Source organism: Trachurus japonicus, chromosome 2 (assembly GCF_045865225.1).
Source record: "Trachurus japonicus isolate A0001 chromosome 2, Traja_1.0".
NCBI lineage: Eukaryota > Metazoa > Chordata > Actinopteri > Carangiformes > Carangidae > Trachurus > Trachurus japonicus.
The window spans coordinates 7,412,211-7,432,671 of NC_140908.1; the positions used below are offsets into that span (position 1 = coordinate 7,412,211).

General features: G+C 42.1%; 1 protein-coding gene across 3 annotated transcripts in view; it reads left to right on the forward strand.

Annotated features, from left to right (window-relative positions):
• LOC146990694 (interleukin-1 receptor accessory protein-like 1) overlaps positions 1–20,461 on the forward strand; it is a 248,447-nt gene that overhangs the window by 204,891 nt on the left and 23,095 nt on the right. For all 3 annotated transcript variants that reach the window (XM_085797382.1, XM_085797390.1, XM_085797373.1), the window contains exon 7: positions 15,695–15,827. In XM_085797382.1, coding sequence (XP_085653508.1) covers positions 15,695–15,827 — 133 coding nt within the window. The remainder of the gene's footprint in view (positions 1–15,694; positions 15,828–20,461) is intronic.

The following is a 20,461-nucleotide window of genomic DNA, read 5'->3' on the forward strand; positions in this document are numbered from 1 at the left end:
TGCAGACCACTAACCTGTTTTTTTGTCTGCCTCTTTCCACTCCGTATGATATCATTCTGATTACATGATGGAACATGATGAGCACGAATCCAGGGCAGGATGAGATGAGACATATTCCACATGACAGGACAGACAGACAGGTTTGTAAGTGGATGTGAGGTCAGTGTGAGGCAAATGACCTGATGGGGAAGGAGGTGACGCAAACGCTCATTTTTATTTTGAGCTACTCTGTCTCACACACTGCAGTAAACAGACAAACAGTTTAGTACACTAATAACATCCTCTTAAGAGTCACATATCAAGTAAGCAAAGATTTTGTAGATTTTAAATGTCTGTGAATAGAAAATACGACGACGAGAGCTTCCTAAAACTGCCGCGAGTATCTTTTCGTCTTTTCTATCTGCACTTACTCATACTGACTCCAGCTCAGGATCAGAAACCAAAGCCGCTGTTGATTGAAACGTGGTGATGCTATAAGCTGCGGCTCCTCTTCCTCCCACCTTCGTTCCCACTTGTCTTGGCACGGCTCCTGCACATTATTCCTGCAGTTCTGTCAAGCCTCCTGGCTTCCTTCTAGTTGTGCTGCACACTCACTGTAGCTTTTTTAGCATTTTTGTAGGAAATGAAATGTTGTTGTTTATCTCCTGGTCTAATGAGACACAAGGAGATGTGGGATGGCTGCTTATCTTCAGTGTCGGAAGCAGCAATCAGTGTGAGAATTCTGCACATGTACCATGTGCCCTCTGTGCATTCACGTCTTTGTACGTAGCTAATCACTCACTGCACCCGCTGTTTGATTTGCTCTGCTCTGAATGATACAGACTTCATTTCAAGGACTCAGCAAGATACAATACTTAGTAATTAAGCTCCAGCATGCTTCTCTATCTGAAACTATTGACTCTCCTACCAAGTAATGTTTAAGCAAGTCAGCACGTCCTGAATAATGATTCAGAAACATTCACACCTGCTTATCCTGCTGCTAATATGCAGCTTTTTTTGACCCCTTTCTGACAATGATGGTCACAATTATCTGTGAGAGTTATGTTGTCAGTGCTTCTCTCTTCATATTCAGTGTCAGTCACCTCTTTATCCGCTCCATACCAAGCAGCAGAGAGCCTGCAGGCCTGGACAGAGACTGCAGAGACTGTGTGTGAGAGGAAGATAGACAATATGTGCTGAGGTGTATGTATAGCACGAGGCCTGGGGTTGCTTTGATGTGTGCATGTATCCCCGGGGATGAAATGGGTCGGTGCAGATACGGCTTGTCAACACATATACACACACACACACACACACACACACACACACACACACACATACAAATACATATGCAAACAAGCTGTGTTGTGTAGCAGCAGGGTGGCCTAGAAACAAAACAGGCCAACAAGACAACATGACACAAGTACCCTTCAGCAAGACACTTAATCCCAGTAAGTGACCTCTGACCTTCCTTCAAATGAGGAACTGCCCTATGGGGGCAGTACAGTATCATGTTGTATTACGTAACAAACATAGAGTGACACATTTTCTGTTCTTCCTGTGCATCGCACAACTTGAATCACCACTTGTGTGTGGGGGGGTTGGTGGTGTAGAAAACACAAGCAAGACGTAGCCTGTCATATTAGAGCAGCCAGCAGCAAATTGCACATCTAGGCTAATAAAAGCGACAGGGAAATTGCTGCCAGCAGATTTCCTCCAAATCTCCCCAGTAATTCCCCATGAGCCCTGGCATTACTGCCTCACTACCCAGCCTCAGATTAACCCCCCAGCTCCCCCCCACCCCACCTCGGCCTCACAGCCAAGCAGCTCAGGGCATCACCATGCCAGTTTAGCCTCTTGATTTCAATGCTTGTACATTGTCCTTTTAATATCTTCAAAGGTACCTCCTATCTTTAATCCTGTTTACGAGCTAGTAAGCAAGGCCACAGTCCAGGGCCGGTGCTGCAGCATGATGGGTAATGTGGGATTTGTTTTTATTATCTTATGATAATTTACTTTGCACAAATGTCTACCCTTGATATGGAACAAGAATTTTAGTATTCAGGGTTAATTATTGAGTCTGCTAAACACCACGTGGTCCCTTTCATATTTTAGGATTTTCTTTTTCTTTTTTTGTTGCATAATGTAAATAATTAGGCTTCTGAAATCTTGGACAGACGAAACAAGCAATATGAAGTCATATCTAATTAATTAAAAGATAGTGATTTGTTGGTGCCTTAAATGCAGCCAATCCCTGAAGCTGTGACTCAAGAGTTGACTCATAATCCCTGTGTTCCTAAAACTCCCCTCGGTAAAGGCACCGGAGCAGCTGAACCCACTTAGTTTCCTCCTGTGCTCTGACTCCACCTCATCTCTGTCTCCACTCCTCTGACATCCGGGTCAATCGGTCCTGCTGCGCTTCACCTCTGTAAACGTTTGACCTGGACTCGGTGTCCAGCAGTGCGCCGGGCAAATCGGCATTCACAGCAACATTTTGTCCATCTGCACCGATTCCAAACAAGCTCCCTGATATCCCAGGTTGCAGTGCAGGAAAAGACTCAGCGGGACTCTTCCTCTCCTCTGCACCTCAGTGTTACAACACAGTAGCTGATATTAGAGATTCTGTATTAGGCAGGTTTAGGAAGTCTAATCTGTGTTTTATGGATTCTCTTTCTTCTCTCACTCTGACTGTTTCTCTCTATCTATCGATTTATTTCTTTAGCTCAGTCTCTCTCACTCTCTCTTTTGCTCTAACCGTCCGTCTTTTACCTCTCTTTTTGAAAAACATTACGGTGAAGATGAAAAGCTTCTTTTCAGCCACACCGGTTCTAGTGATGGATTGTCAGTCCCTCGGTCAGACCACTGTTTTGGTCCAGACTAAAACACACCAAACATTATTGGATGTTTGGGGAAGCAGCAGCCTCACATGTCATCATAGCTGCAGACTGTGTCATGTTTAATCTCCTTGTCTCGCCTTTTCTTACTTTCTTACTTTCTCTCAAAGTTTTGATTGATATCATCCCTGAGTCAATTTGTCTAAGTGACGTGAGTGAGGTGTGCCAGTGGCGCTGGCAGCAGGGCTAATAAGTAAATCCCCCTGCAGCCTCAGGCAGACAGAAGGGCCTCGCACTAGGCCACGTTTCAGCATTTCTAAACGATACAAAAAGCCCAGCTAGGACTAAATAAATATAGAATAAAACCTGTGAAAATGATCATATGACACCTCTAATGACATGAATTTAAAGAACATAAAATATATTTGATTATTTTTCATATTCATGTTTCATGTTCCCTTTATCTATTTTTATAGCCATCCATTCACTCATGATTTAACTGTCGCATACTTAAAAGATAAAACAATGACAAGAGCATGTTCTGCCAAGTTTCCTAAGTTATTATTTATAGCTTGCCAACAGTTGAGCACTCTGTTATTTTTTGATGAATAAAGTTTTTCTTTAATATTAGACTTGTGATCCATGAGCTTCCAGATGAATAACATGAGCCCAATGTGATATAAAAAAGAGATGGGGATACAGGTCCAGATAGACTGTGTATAGTTGTGTATATTAAAGCAGCTGTACATCTTAACGAGAAATATATAGAGAGGTGAATCTGATAGCAGTCCTATAGACAAGGCAAGGTTCTGAGGTCATCAGGAATTGAACTACTGTGACATCGGTGAAATATCAAGTTGTTTACCTGCAGAGAGAGAAGCTGAGAAAAGGACGGGCAAAAGGCAAGATTGACTGAAAGCGGGGGGGGTAGTGAGGTAGTGTAATTTGATCGGTGTATGCTGGGAACTCATCAGTATGCTGCTCATGTACACCCCCAACCCCCCTGTGCCACACACACAAACACACACACAAGTTGCACAAGGATGGCCGTCAGGATAGACAAATAACAGAGTAATGTAATCATGTAAGCGCTCCATCACTCTCATCATCCCACAGATTCAGCTTTCCTGGTTCATACACACACACAAACACACACACAATCTCTCTCTCTCTCCCTCTTTTGTCATAACACTCATGAAACACTGACTTCAGTTATTCTGAGTACTCCTGGATGCTTATAGGCCCTTCTCTTGCTTTCTGAGCTGAGTATTGAACTTCTTAGTTAATTTGTTCTTTTACCAGATGTCTTTGAATTTCAAACAGGCAGCTTTATAAGAGTAGAGTGTATGAGGGCATCAGGCATCAGGAATATTTTATACATCAGGAATTGAGCAGTTTTGGTGCAATTTATGGGAAATGTATAGTTAAAATCTGTTAATATTTACCGTTAAAGACTAGGGCGTCCAGAATAGTAAATAAAGCTGCTCTTGAGATATTGTTCTTGTGTTTTCACACACTCACAGAGAAAAAACATGTCACTTTTCCCTCAGTGCCTTATCAGGAACTGATTTCATGGGTTTGAACAGGGATATCTGATATGTTTATAATTTGTGATATTATTGGAAATCATGCTCATGCATTATTGGACATATTTAGTGGATTATCACTGAGCACCGATCACTCTGTGGATTTGGGAGCACCGCTTAAGTCTGTACAGTGGAGAAGCTACTAGTCTAACAGTGGATGAAGTGAATAAGCCCAAAAGCTTCTAATGTGCCTGCTGGTTTACAGATTATAAAAGATATTTGTCAATCTGTTTTGGTGGTGAAATGCTGTGGCTGCAAACAGTGATAAAGGGTTTTTGGTGACATGTGGGTTAGGAGCACGTTACTGTGTGGTTTGGTTGTGGTTTTCTTCTTATAGTTGACCACATCTACATCTTTATTATTCTCTACCAATTAAATCTGCTTCTAATATCTCATAACTGAACTGGATGTCAGTGGCTGTGGATTATTCCTCTGCGTCAGATCACATATGTTTTGAAATGTACATATGTGCACAAATTTGCATGTTTGTGCTATTTCCAGCATGAAAAGAAATATGGATGTGTACTGTAGCAGCTTTAAGTCCCCCACTGTTGCATTCAGGGAACAGTGCATGATTGACAGATCAGCACTTGCGCTCTTAAATTTATGCACACACCATGATATCCCCCCTTTTAAATGTTTTCCAGCATAAGGTCATAATTTATCTTGCCTCCAGTTACTTCCTCTTCTGCTTCCCTCCCACCTCCTAATAGCATTGCTTGTAATTTATTGTATTGTTTTTAATTAAATGGATGGCAAGGGGGTTTAAGTGCCCAGCAGTTCCGAGACGTGCCATTTCTTATCTAAATTCTAAATTCAGTGCACACCTACTGTAAAGCAGGACTATAAAGCTGAATAGGTCCCAAACTGCACCGCTGCGTGTTAGAGGGATTGAACAGTTAGACAAATGTCACCTTTAGAAGAGAAGAGCGGGGATAATAAAGCGGCGGCTGTGTAGCAGTGAATACAAACTTCACAGACATCAGGACACCGCAGATTCACAGCTCCAACAGCCTGGCTGGTGTGTTCTCAGTCTGGCACAGAGGATCAGAGAGGAGACAGCCTTGGATTACAGAGATGCTTGCCCAGATAAAAAAGAACTTTAAATTAAATGGAGTCGCAGCAGGCTCAGTGCAGGACCACTTCCCTCAGTCAAGACCACAACAAGCCATGTTTCCAGGCATAATGTCTCATGAAACCAGATTACAAGAAATCAGGTCATTTCAGCTTGTAAAATGTGTATAAAGAAATTGCTTGTAAAAATTGTTAATTTCACTATCTGTGTATTTGGTTCCCATCCTGTCTCTGACCCCGTCATCCACTTCCTGCAGTACAAACCGAACAAGAGAACAGTCAGACCACCACAGTGCTTAATAAGGAAAATATACTGCAGCAAGGAGTCGTGGGTGGGAATGAGCAAATCAATTTGATTATCCACGGCGCAAGCTGAGATGTATGTCTGAATAATCAGAGGGTGAGCTATGGACTCTCAGGGTTTATTCTGTGTGACTGGCGTTAAATGTGATTTCCCCATATATATCAGGTCATTGGAGAGTATGCCTCAAAGGTTATTTGTTCTAGATAGCCGTTCACAAGAGTCAGATTTTATTCAGATGGCGATCTGACATTCAGCAATCACAGTGCCTTGACCTTCCTGACCTTACAACATTAAAATCCTTTCTTTTGCAAATGTACCATTCAACCAGTCTTGTCAGCGCCCCCAAAGAGAATTCTTGTCGCCTTCATCGCAGCAGATATTTCCTATCATGCTGACATTTTGTCATCCCCAGACGCTTGTGTCAATGTTATGGTAATTTATCCAGATGGACACATGGAGGGTTTTTAAACATGTTTTCTCGTCATGGCATGTTCATCAAATGTGCATTGTTTCCGCACTCAGAGAACGGCAGTTAGGCCCAAATGGTCCCAAATCCCAGTGCACCCCCTTTTGAACATGTGAACATGAATTTATTACTACCATATGTCCATGCAAATTGGAAGGACAGCAGCATAGGTAGTACAAATCACTCCAATTATCCTGCCTATGCACCAGAACACCACACACTCGCTGACACACAAGCAGAGATCTCATACTGCGTTCCTATTTTTTTTTTTTTTTTTTTTTTCTGTGAACATGACAGACAGGGTGAAAGCAGCAGGACGCTGTGTAGATGATGTCTGGTCTCACCAGAGCTCTAACCTTTTCCCCGGCATCCTTCCTGCAGAGTGTCTCTTTCCTTGCGGCCCTTCTGTCACACAGTCCTATTGTTGGTCCCTGTCCTGATTCGGCACTCATTATAAAAACCTGTTTATGTACAAAGCACTCCCAAGACATGCTGCAAGGCACGAGAGAGAGAGAGAAGGGAGAAAGGTGAGGTGGAAGACAAAGAAGAGGATGAAATGAATAGGATGAATGTAGACAATGAGACAATGAAAACAGAAATACAATGCATAGAGGATATACTGTACTGTTAATAATTTAATAAGAGTGGCAGTAGTACAGTACCTGTAAATGAAGGGAAATGATCGGACCACGTATCATAACTTTGTAATTTAACTTAACTTTTAGGGAAATGTTTTAGACTTTTTTTTCCTTTAAGCTGTTAATTGTCTATAATGTCTGTCACTTCAGCTTTTGTAAACATAAGGAAACGATTAGAGCAGCACTAATCAATGATGAATATGTTCATTTGCATCTACAGTACCCGCTTATGTTAAAATCTGCATGAAACCATTTAAAAACTGGAAATCCCACCATAAATTCTGAATTGAGGGGCCTGAAGGAAAAACAGATTTTCTAGCTTTCCCACATGTCTGGAACAGGCGATGTCATTTTTAGAAAAAGCTGATACATCGACATCTCGCCTCCACACATATTTTTTCGACATTTCAGTACATGTATTCCCAACCACTGGAGTGCCATGGTCCCACCATGCAAACCCAGTTCCCGACTTTATCCTGCTCGCTCTGGAGAAATATGATGCAATGATTTCCAAACCCAATAACCCTCTCTCCCTCCCTTCCTTCCTCCCTTCCTGGTTCCTTCTGCAGCTAGATTTGAGGTGATAAGTTACAGCAGCTTTTCCCCCTGCTTCTTCAAACCTGTTCCACTCATTCACTTCACATCGCTGCCTCGGTTAAGTCGCTCCCCAGACTTCCTTGTTCATTCAGCTCACGTGCGCTGCAGATATCCAACACGGTGTCTCCTGAAATGCTGGGAAAGCACCTACAGTCCCAACCACTCTGCTGTGTCCTGTTTTCATTACACAGACTCCCCAGGAGAGGGTATGGATGTAGAAGCACACTCTTCCTCTCCACTCTCTTCTCTTTCCCTCACTCTCCGTCTCCGTCTCTCTTGCTCACTGAGCACCGTAAGCTGCCTTGATCTTTGCTGGTGCGTTTGCTTCACTAGACCATTTAGAGACTAGATTCTTTTCACTGATGGCTTAAGAGATGAACGACACAACGCTGCAAGAAGGTAGAGTCAATCGATGCTTCGGTCATCCCTGAACATGTGAACATGAGTAGAAGGCAGGATGGCCAAAATGGTAAATGCCTGCACACTTTATGGCTAAAAGTATGGAGACCCCTCTTGGGTCTACACTGGCTGGCTCTGAGCCTTTACCTCAGCTCCATTGGTGTGAAGTGGAGTGATGACTGGAAGTCAGGCCGTATCATCCAACTTCAGTGAATTCCTTCAGACGGGTTCCAAAATCTTTCTCAGAAAACTTTCTCAGAAGATTGGCAGCAGATCAATAGCTAAAGTTCAACAATCACATATGGGTGCAATGTGTAGCGGTCACTTTGTCAGCTTAAGCGACAACTCGGTTGTGACTTGGCTCAGAGACTGAGTGCATTATGCATGAGGGTGCAGAGACATACTTCCAGGATCACAAAATGTGGAATGGCCAGGCAGTCTCACAGCATGTCACAGACAGGGCTAAACTGAATGAGCAATGGCTTGTGGTAGCTTTCCATCTGGGCCTCGGCCTCCTGATCACAGTCAGTGCTCCACCATGAAACATTGTACTGGATAACCCAACAAATTGTTCCAGACACCCCATGTGTGTTGGACCAGGCTATCTCCACAATGATATCACATAGCCTGATCCAGGCATTAGACCAACTCGATATCCAGATCGTCTGCCTCTGCAGCAGCTAAAATGCTGAGAGAAGAGGAGAGTTTTAGGTTTATGTACATGACTCTTTTCACTGGGAGTGCTATTGACCTGTTTTAGCATGTGTTGGTGTGAGTAACACAACTCTACCCTGCTGTAATTTGTCACGAATGAGCCAGACTGGGGATAGAAATAGCATTTGATAGATTCGGCAGCTCCTGAAAGTCAGCCATGCAAGTGCCATGAGTCATAACATCTCATCATTAACAAGCAAATTCGAGTGTACATAGGCAAGCCTGGATGGAGGCTGAGACTTTTGAGCAGACAGGAGCAGACAGGACTCGATTTGGTTCACAGTCATGCAGAACAATGGAGGAGCACACGAGGGCCTGTGATGTCTGGAGGTGGAGAATAGCTTCGATCCTCTAGACACTGTTTAAGAAAGAATTCATTTAAAGCATTTTTAAAGTAGGCCCAAGCTGAGCATTTAACCGCAGGGAGCCGCAGTTAGAAAATGGGACTGTTGGGGGTCTGGACACGCTTCAAAGGTGACCCAGTACGGTCTCAAGGAACCTGCTATTTTGTGCAATCAGTCTCTTTCTTTCCCTCATTGTGTATCCGTCTATTACACTCCCCTCCCTACCACATCTTGTATTTTCCCCAGCTCACCAGCCCTCCATCAGTAGCTAAACTACATGGTGCCGCTTAGGGATTCTCTAGACGTCTTCTTCGTTCTGGGCTAAGCCCGACAGGAGTTCCTCCTCTGCCTGCATAGCCCTGCACCAAAGCCCAGTGAGCGTTCAGTTCCTGTTGGTATCCAATCCCTGTCTTCTCACTGTGAGGGAAGCTTTTTCTTTTTCTTTTTTTTTTAATTCTCAGCTAACAGCAGCATCAGCATTTCAGAGTAAGAATCAGGTTGAGGAAGAAGACAGGGATTTCAAAGAAAGTTTTTACTTTACTGTACTTAACTCTTTCTGCTGTTACACTGTAAGTGACAGTTTTCTTTGAAAAGCCAAGAGCAGCATTTCATGTGAGCAGCAAGATGGAAGAACATAACAGCAACTAGTGAAGCCAGAATAAGCACAGCACTTAACAATGCCTCACTAAACCATTAGCAAAAATAGCATCTGCTTCAAAGCTGACGTGTCAATTTCTCTCATCATCTGATGCTTTGCTAATTGTGGTATTACCTTTTTCCTCCGTTTACTGTGGCACTTACCCTTTAAGTGTTTCATTAATGTCTAATGAGCTTTTCATTTGGAGAATTCATCAGTGACTACTCTGTGTGAGATTATTAGCAATGTGAGGTTTAATGTTGATAATGATTCTTTCTTCGGATTGGGCAGTAATAATAGGAGCTGCTTTTGTGCTAAAGAACATTGTATTATGAGAACATCAATGCAAAGAGTGGGTGTTGATCTTTGCAAATGTCATGCTCTGTTCCACAAGGATCGAATTGGACTTGTTATTCACCCAACCCCCAGCCTGTTTGTTTCCCATTACATTGTAATATTCAACAGTACTACCATATTTAATTTCCAGGCACAGCTTGTCCCCGGCAAAAGTAACACAGAGCAGAGAAAATTGTAATTTCACAACACATCATTGAGCATTTCCTATTATTATTACCACATGTTAACATGCTTATACCAATCAGAAAACAGTCTAAACATTGTATTTTGTCTCTTGATATCTGCTTTACCTGCATTAATTAAGGGGAATGGCGGTAAGGGTTTGCCTGCTTAGTGATAATGAGGTGCAGTGCCAAGTATGAATAAGAGGAGATTGACCATACGCAAGGGGAACGTAGCTAAATGAATACTGAGCACAGCGCAGTCAATGGCGGCCTTAAAATGCATGATTGGAGAGGCATGTGCTGTAATGAAACAAAGTGAATGCTGAACAGAGAGACAATTTAACAACCACATCTGGCAACGCAATGTGAGTGGGTACGCAGCCACTGCAATTAGAGGGCTGGTGTAACCCTTCACTTCCTGGATGTTGCACTGGAGCAAATGATAAAGGGGGATGCTCACTCCCACTGTAAAATATTTTCAGGAACTGATTCACTCCTCCCAGATGCCCTGCTGAATCTGGGAAACCCCTTCTAACCGTTGACAATCAGACTATCTCACTGATTCAATTCCTGGGCTATTTCTCGGTCCAGATCAGTCGCTGGCTATCAAGCTGATCACAAGCCATGGGGCAATCTTCAACTGCTTTCATGTCGAGCCCAGGCTCTTGCATTAAAGGAAGGACTAATTATAGAGTAGAGGGAATGTCATCTCATCTGGAGAGAGCAAGAAAAGTGACACAAATGTCATTCTGACATTTGATGAAGAGGTTTTAGTTGTGCTTGAAAAGCAGTGGCAATTGTACAGTAAGCTTCTTATGGTTAAAGACATTATTTTGACTTTCTACCTTGATAAATTGAAATGAAGTGAAATGCAAGAAGAAGAAAACACAGCCTCGGTGTTGTTTCACATTGAGTCTACAAGTCTGACCTCTATGGCACAGACACAGACACTGCAGTGGTTAGGCAAGCATGTGATTCATATGCTCACCAAATCACTGATGGACCCCTCATTGTGTGTCCTAGCTCTTCGCTTGTTAATTCATTTTTTTTTTGTAAATGAGTTGCTCATCTCATCAACATAAATAAGAATGGAGATTGAAGGTACTACCGTAGATGTGTTTTAATAATAAATCATGCATAATAACATGACTGCTGTTGTTAACGCAGGCTTTTTTTAGTTGTCTCAGCACAAGTTTACGGAGTAGCTGCTGCAGAGCTTCTGATCATATCACACAGCCTTCGTCAACAGATGGTGTGTGTCCAGTTAGCATAGAATTATAAAAAGCTTCTGCATGTAAATGGACCTTTTTGTCAGCTGCTTTTTGTTGAAATTTTAATCATAGCAGTGTTTTTAGTTTTTAGTTATTTCATTTTTTTAATGTATTTCTCCTAAACAATCTTCCAGACAGCCATTGGCCTTTATTAACATTAATATGGTGTAAAGACTCTTTCAGAGAAATCAAACTTGCTAGCAGATTGCCAGTAATTTGTAAAGTGTGCTGCTCTTGTGCAGCATTATTTGTCTTTAATTGCCAGCTCCTAAATCGCTTCCCATCTCACCCAAAACATTAAAACAGAAAGTTATATGTGTCCTCGTTGTTGTTAAGATTGCAATGCCCTTTCCAAAAAAAAAAAACAATCCTCTGAAACGCTTAGTTTCTTCACTCTCTGAAGTATTATTCCCCCTAGCTCCAGGGCTTAATTTATTCAAGGCTGTTAATAGCAAAAAAAAAGAGAGAGAGAGAGGCTTTCCTACTCGAGTTGGATTGTTTGGATTTGAATGGAAAACGCTGCTAGATTAACTTGACATGGATGGTGCATACATGTACACTGCTTGCAGATGTACTGATCTGTAATCTATGTAATCTCCTGTGCACAAGGACGATACGATTCTCCGTTCACTTGGTGGGAAGTCTTTCAATCCTCCATGAAAAACAGTTTGTTTCCCACGTGTGTGGTTGTTCTGTCTAGCTCTCCTCACTTACATCCCCACTGACACACACATATGCCCCCTTTCTCTCCTGCCATACCTCTGTCAGTTGCACACAGATGCAGAAAGGCACGCATGCCTGCTCCCTCTGTCTGACTCGGTCTCTTTCCCTGCTTCCTCCGTGGTGTTTCATGGTTTCATGGCTTCCAGTCTGTCCGCTTAGCCACGGGAGTCTTTGCTGACGTCTCCACCACACTGGCTGAGAGAGATGCTCTAGAGGCGCAGGGAGATAAGAGAGAGAGGAAACAATCGCATTAAGACTCACTTTACCCCCCTGACCAAGACTAGAGATTGGGATTTAAATGTTAGGATCTTTTTTGCTTAAATCCCTACATGGCTGTTTGTGCATTTTCACAAACTGAGCACACAACCTCTGCCCGCGCGGTCTTTGCTGCTCACAGTAAAGCCGGCACAAATTAACATGGCATCGTTAAGGGAATAACACGCAGCCATATGCACGAAGAGCCCCTTGGAATAAGTCTTGGAGAGTGACACGGCGGCTGTTGCCAGCACAGCAGTAGAGCTGTCAGTGCAACAACGCAACATGCTGTTCAGATCCATGGGTGAAGCCTCTTGACATCAAAGGTGGCACACAAAAGGATCCGTGTTTCCTTTTACTGTTGTCCGCACCTGTCAAAACGGGGCGTTTTGTTTTTTTGTATTTTTTTTCCGTGTTGTTGTTGTTTTTTTGCATGCTCTTCCTGCACACCAACCCTCCTGCTCTGTAGCACCACAGAGACCCCTGGTGGAGGTGGTCAGCATAGCATTATGTGTGTATTTGTGTGTGTGCATGTGGGGTCCAGGATGTATCTCAGCATCCGCAAAACACATTATCTCTGTCCCCTGTGCTAAAACACTGTCTCACACACAACATACACTCAGATACACACACAGCTCTTATCTCTCAGCTGTGGACAATATTTTTGTTGGGCCGTGAGACAAAATGCAAAACTGTCCTCCAACTTGGAGCCTTTTTTTGCATCTCCAATCCAGATTGTGTCTGTTAAGGCTTTAGCTATCATCTGAGCTCACTAGACTGCACTAGAGGGCCAAATTAGAGCAGGACTTGGTAAAATAAAATCCCTATTATCTTTGAACTAGCAAGTACCCAATTATACGCCACGGTTATCTCCCATCTCACAGACTTCTGAGTCCTCGCCACGGGGCCAATGAGCAAGGAGTGCTAATGAAGAGATGCTGAATTACCTTCCTGCCTTCCTGGACACACAACTGGTGGAGCCTCCTTGATCATCGGCGTCTTTTTATGGATCAGAGTCATTCCCCAGCTTTGATGATGTGTTTCTTTTTTCCCCGCCGTTGAGCCTGTCACAGCACAGGCCACACACTCATGGGTTTACCACAGGCTGCAGCATGTGTGTGATAAGTGCAAAAGAAGAATGAGAGCGCTCTAATCCCAGGCAGTGAGAGGAAAACGAGCTGCAAAAGGGTTTATCTGTTTCCAGTCGTACTGTACAGTATAGGATGTGCCGAGCAGACATTACTACTGATCTGAGGGTAGAGGGTTTTTCTCGTGTGTTTTCTGTGCACCTTCTAACCTCTAATCATCTCAGGAAGACTATCTGAAATTAACATGTCGATATCTTCCTCTTCCTTTTTTTTTTTTTACAACCTTGTACCAGTCATGCATTTGATAACTTGAACTTAAGCAGCTTTCAGTGCTCCTACTTCAGCTACAACTTAAGTACCTACTTCAGGTATTACAGCCATGCTAATGCATTTCAAATGAATAAACATTGGACGTTTTAGCTGTTTTAAATATTACATGTATAATTCACTGTACCATTCCTTATAAATGGTTTAAACATACTTAATACTTCCTCTCAAAGTATGCCAAGGAAATCTGATGCTATTGTTCAGACTTAAAATCTGCACTTATCTTTATTATTTCAATCACAATAGTTAAAAGAGTGTAACACAGAAAAGGTTTCTCTGTGACAAACCAACAAAGAGTGTTCGCCCAACTCTACAGTTCCACTCAGAGGCATTTCTATGGAGCAATGGAGCATTTTTTACTCTTATTTCTTCGGTTTTACATCATGCAACTTTATTGTTCTGATTTGTTCCGTCTCACTACTGTCATCACTGTTGTTTTCAGCTGGCAGCTGCTTTCAGCAAAAGCAGCTCTAAGCTCTGCTGAATGGACTGTGCTACCTGCCCAGCACAGTGACAGCAGAAAGAAAGCAGTCAAAGTTAACAACTAACAAGTGAACAGAGTGGAGCTTTAATCAGACTAAAGAACTGGACATTTACTGAGACAGAGCTAACCTAGAGTGAACATGACAACAGGTGATCGCTGATGTTGCTGTTTGTGAACACATTCAACAACTTCATTGGATGAGTTTTTTAATTTTATCTCCATATCTCTAATGAGGATTTGTTTGCAAAATGTCCAAACCTGCTTCTTTTTGAGCTTTTGAAGAGATGAGTAAATCCAGGTGCAGTCAAGCCATTACAAAGCTCTATTAACTTCTGTATGACCACCTTGTAACATCACATTGATCACTGTGGAATGAAGGTTGATCATTGAGTTTTCCATCAGCTGTTTGAATTAATTTATATCTTATGCAAATCGCTGTCCTTAAAAACCTTGCCGCACTTTTGTTCTTCAAATTTTCTAAAGTCTACTTCCTGCAAAACACAGCGATTGAAGTTTAAAGGGTAGGATCTGACAGAGGCTGCTGAAGAATGTGGGAGCTTTTATGAAGGCACAGCAGTGTTGCAAAGTTGCCGTGTAAGGGGGTTCAAGAGAGTGTTTAAAAGTTTAAGAGGCTGTCAGGGAATTTAAGATAGGTCTGGCGTGGTTTGAAATGGCATCTCTTGAGATCGAGAGACAGTTTAGGAATTGATGGAATCGAGGAGGCTTTCATTGAGTGTTAGGGGGAAAAAGAGGGAGTCTATAACAGGAGGTACATGTAAGCCTGGGTGTCCAGGGCTGCTGGATCCAGTTACCAGATATCCTGCAACACCTGTGAGAAAGCACGGACATTGTGATAAAGTATTGTTTTGACATATCTTTGTATTAGTGTTCAGCTGCTGACTTTATGTTGGTCAGGTCACCACCACCTGTCATACAGTGAATGCACCTGAGATGGTGAAGGAACAGTTTAAGGAAAAACAAGTTGTGTTTTTCCTGCTTGTTTGTTACTTTACTACATGAGGAGGTAGAAAAGCCACGTTGCAACCGTGTGTCAAGACTGACATGCTGCACACACAAGCATAAAATTGCGTTTCAATTTCACAGGGAGTCGACATGCATCAGTTTTAGTGCACCATACTCTTACATTTGTCCCTGTCTGCTTTTTGTTGCCTTGTGTTATGGATCACAATTAGAGGAAGTTTCCAGCCCTGTGAATCAACATGCTCTGCATCGTTTTGCTCCTGACCCATTTTACTATTCCCACATTAGAACATAGCTGTAGTGATTATATATGCAGTATTTATAGAACAGTGTATTGAATAAATATCATATTCGATGAATCTGAATGTAATTGCAAACACAATATCTTCATGATTTCTCAGCAGATATGCTGGTTCACACATGGTTCATCGGGTGACTTCATGTCCTGTCTCTTGTCTCTTGTCTCTTCCAGGAACTCCTGTCAACCTGACATGCAGAGCTTTCTTTGGATACATGGGAGACGTCAGTCCACTTATCTACTGGATGAAGGGGGAGAAGTTCATCGAGGATCTGGATGAGGAGCGGGTTCAGGAGAGTGACATCAAGTAAGACCTTCAACATCAGACCATTATACTTACTAAATTCCTGGAACAGAGGCGAAAAATACCAGTCAATTCAGGTTGAATGTTCTCTAAACCAGTTAATATGGCAGCAGAGCTTTAACAGCATATAATCAATTCATGAGGTAATTCTGATCTCTTCAAAAGCAGCGTATGACCTGAGGGCTAAACCAGTAAACACCTATAAATGCACTTACAACAACTGTGTGGACATCCATACACAAGCAGAACAATAAAACGTTTCACTATCAAACTATCATTCAAATGAAATTCATGAATGCTTTATGTGGCTGTTAAATAATGCAGATAGCTATGCATTCTTTATCATGTACAATATATATTCAGGATTCAAGCATCAATCCGTCAGTGATCAGCTATTACTTTGCACTGAAATATACAGGAAGCAGAGGCAGTAATACCGGAGCAGAGCAAGCACAGCAGATGGAAACTTCAGTTGAATGTCAGTGTTTGCCTCCTTTTCTATTTGGGTGACCTCCATCTTTTGGCTCACACTCATCACCGGAAACAGAGGTCTGTTTACCAGGTGGAAACCCAACGGCCGGGCACACTCCACCTGAAGCTGGCTGACCCTGCAGCACTGTCATAATTGGCTTATAGGAAGTTTTTTGTTTTTGTTCTTTTGCTTTAGGTTTTGCTCCATTCTTTTCATCTGGAAAACACAAAAAATAACAAGAAAAATATTGTTTTCCTCAGCTGTAGGGGGTCATTTCTTTTAAGTGAATTTACAGCAACAAATAACAAATTGGCTCTTTTGTTTGTATTTGAAACGCTGGCACTTGTATTGAGAAGTTCAACAGCAGCGACATTGTACAAATCACTTCTGTTTATTACAACTCGGCACGGAGCATTTGACTAAATGACAAGCTGATGTTTTCTGTCAGTGGTGGGTGGTTCTTTGTTTTGATTCGCATTATATTCAGGTCGTCTTGGAACGAGCAGAGAAAGAGGACATTGTGTGGCTTTAGCTCAGAAACACTGGCACATGAACAGAATAATTCATCCAGAATAACTTTATTCACAAATTTAAAATGCACCATAAACACACTGCAAATTAAAACGTACCTCCACCACTGGTGTCACCAGTGTAAAGTGAAGACCTTACACTGGCGACACCCTATTTACCGCTAATTTTTATGACATTATCGGGTTATGTATGGGATACAGTAGAGATGGCTCATTCCATATTAAACCAGTCCAGACTTGACGTGATTGACATGTATATAGGTCAAAATCTGCATGTGAGAAATTTGATTAACTGGCCCAGATGAATGGCGGGTGACTGTCATTCATCTGACCTTCGCGTTATTATGGGCCACATGGAAAAAGGTCACAGTTTTCCCTTTTGGTCTGTTCCTCACCCACATTTTTTTTCAACATGATGAGCAGATGATTGGGCAGTGAAGGTCAGTCAAAGCTAGACTAAACAGCTTTTCAGATAATCTCTTATAAGCAGACCACATCAGGAGAGGAGTCTTTAGTCTATTATTATATTCATACAGACAGGTTAATCATGATCAGAGAAACGAGAGACTTCCTGAAGAAAAGAGGATTATACGACATAAAAATAGTCAAATATACAAAATTAATACCTTGACAGAAAGGTGTTGCTTCAGAATTTACATATAGTAAGTGAATTCTCTGTATTTGTGCAGTGGTGCTGTCATGGTCTCCCAGATGTTGTTACAAAAACACGAGCAACAAATAATCTGTCATTGGGTTTTAGCAGTGAAGAGGAAACTCTTAATCCTCAGGAATGTGTTTCTTTGCTCTGCTGACGCCACTGGGGCATTCAGAAATCAAAGCGGAGGAAGAGGGTGTAGCGAACAACATCGTAAGGAACTGCTCCTTCTTTAGTGGCATCTAGCCATGCAAATAGTCTGGGTTGTATTTTTCAATGTTTAAAACTGTCATCTACAAGGACGGTGAATGGAGTTGTGTAATATAGTTTTATCAGCAATGTTGTTCCCGGGAACAGTGTTCTGGTTTCAAAGGGCTCCATGTTCATGTCCAGGTTTATAATGTGGGTAAAGTAAATCTTAAAGAGACAAGTTGGTTGTTGCCTTGAATGAACTAGCTCATGTATTTATTTTTTTCTGCAGCAAACACTTTGTCAGGAATATACCAGTCTAGAACAGCTGCTGTATCAGTTTAAAGTGCAAGTGCACAGCATTTCGTGTGACTGCTTCACATTAAAAGCCACACAGTGATTTCCCAGTTGATTGGTTTTAATTCAAAGCAGCAGCAGTTAGAAATATTTGATTAGCAGTAACTTAATACAACTGTGATACATCTGATAAAGGTGGAGGAGAGTGATGCTGATATCAGCGAGATACAGTGCTGTGTTACATCCATCCATTGTTTATAGTTTTCTCAGGCAATTTAATCCAGGCACAAACAATAAAGAGCAGTATGGAGAGGTGCTTAATGAATATACATCAAATGGCATACATAAATAATATGAAACAGGGTTTGATAGAATGAAAAAAAATGTGCATTATACTGTATCTTAAATATTTACATAAATACTCGATTTTTTAAAGATAGATTATTTGTTCAGTAAGATATTCCTGCAGGTGTGTCCTCAGTGAAATACACACTACACTCCTTCGACGAACCACATATAACAAGAAAATCCCTGTTGTTGACAAATGCCATCTAATGAAAAGGTTAACTGTAAGCAGCATGACAAGGCTGGGAGGAGAGCAAGCGGCCCAGTCTGTGACCTGGCATTTGGAGATGTCTGTGTTAGCCTGCTAGCACGCGCCATCCAGCTCTCAGTTGTGAAGGACACCGGGCCAATTAGAGCCTACAGGATTTAGGAGGGGGCGGTGTAGGTGGAGGGGGCAGCAGGTGGCGGCTTTGAGTAGGTGGTATGATGATAATGAGAAGGAAAAAATAGTTAGGAGTGAGTCACATGCGGTTAGAAACCCTGCTTTTCACATGGTAGTCAAAAGATGTAACAAGCCAAGAGATCAAACCTGTGACCATGAGCAGCTTTAGAAAGCTTTTGTGTTTCTGTGTGTTCATGGGCAGTAAGTGAAGAGGCTCGTGTGCATATAGTGGGTGCCGACAATGCACGCACATTCAAGTTTTTCAAGTGCTTATTTTTGTTGTGTGCCACCGCGTGACTCTGTCTCTCTGCATGTTTTTATTTATTTTATTTTTTGTTCCCATTTGATTGTGCACCAGCTCAAACCCTCTCCCTGACATCATTCCACAAGCTTTTAGCTTTGAAATGGAAATTAATCACACAGGAGTATTCCCTGAAGGACTGCCTGTTAATACATGAAATGGAGCTTTTGGCACAATGTTTCACCACTGAGATTCAGAGTTGATATAAAATTTTGTGGCTGTGGATCTCAGAGGTGAAGACCAGAGGAAGTCTGGTGCATGGGCAGGCAGCACCTTTTTGAGCAGAAGTTCAAGAGTAAAGTTTATTTTCTCACACTAATTACCACTCCTGCAGATATGTTTAGTGTCTGTCACTGACTACTAGTGCTGCATTTTACACTCAGACAGACTGACAATCATCTGAGCCTCGACTCAAGTTTAAACATTTGATATTTGATGGTTTAATGGAGGAACTCTGTGCAGGAGTGGGTGGGAGTCAGAATCTCAGTGGCTGTTTATTGGCTGTTTATATTTGCCAAGAGTTTGATGAGAGGATCAGTCACACTCGCATGTCTGCACAATAAATATGAAGATGTAACCAGCAGAGGTTTATCTTAACTTGGCATATAACTGAAGAGGACTAGGGCGGCTCTGTTTAGCATACACACATTAGTGATCAATCTGCTCGTACTCACAGCAAAAATGGTCAAATTGCTTTTATGTTTTGTGCCAGATGTTTTAAAGCAGAGCTAATTGAGAGCTAATTTTACCAGTCCGCTATACTTAGGAACAGATAGAAAAAGAAAATGTATCAGAAAAGTGGAAGCTACTGCTTAGATCTGTCATTGTTAACAATACATACAGTCAGAAGAAATGCAAATTAAAGTGTTTTACCACCACCACCATGACAACATGGTGCAGTTCAATAGTTCAGGTGTCACATTGAAGCTGCTGGGAGAGACTGTATGAGACAGATATGTCACAGTGCCTGGAGATGATGATGGGATGCTGTGTGATCCTGCTGCAGCACGTTCACAGGAGGTGTTGCTGTACATGTACAGTAAAAGTCTTCAAACTCATGTCAGATTATTAGTTTCGGTTTGAAATGAATAATGATGTTGTAATAATCTGCCTTCCAGCCACAGAGCTGCTTGCTCTCGCCCCGGCTCTGGTTTTCACAACCTCTGCTCTCATGTCTGTGTAAAGAAACTGGTTTTAGGTCAAAGGATCGACAGCAGATCTTTGTTAGTTTTACTGTTTAAAAAGTAAAGTAACAAATCCAAACTCAAACTCACAGATGTTTGTCAAGATGACACTGAAGTGTGTTGTCAGTGAGTCATTGTGGTGCAACAGTATCCTCGCTACACTGTCAAGGATCCTGGTGCACTTTCATTTCCTTCCAGTTACACAGCAGCAGCTTACCACAACCCTTGACTTACGTATACACACAGCACCTGCCAGATATTTGTGTGGGAGACTTCATGCTT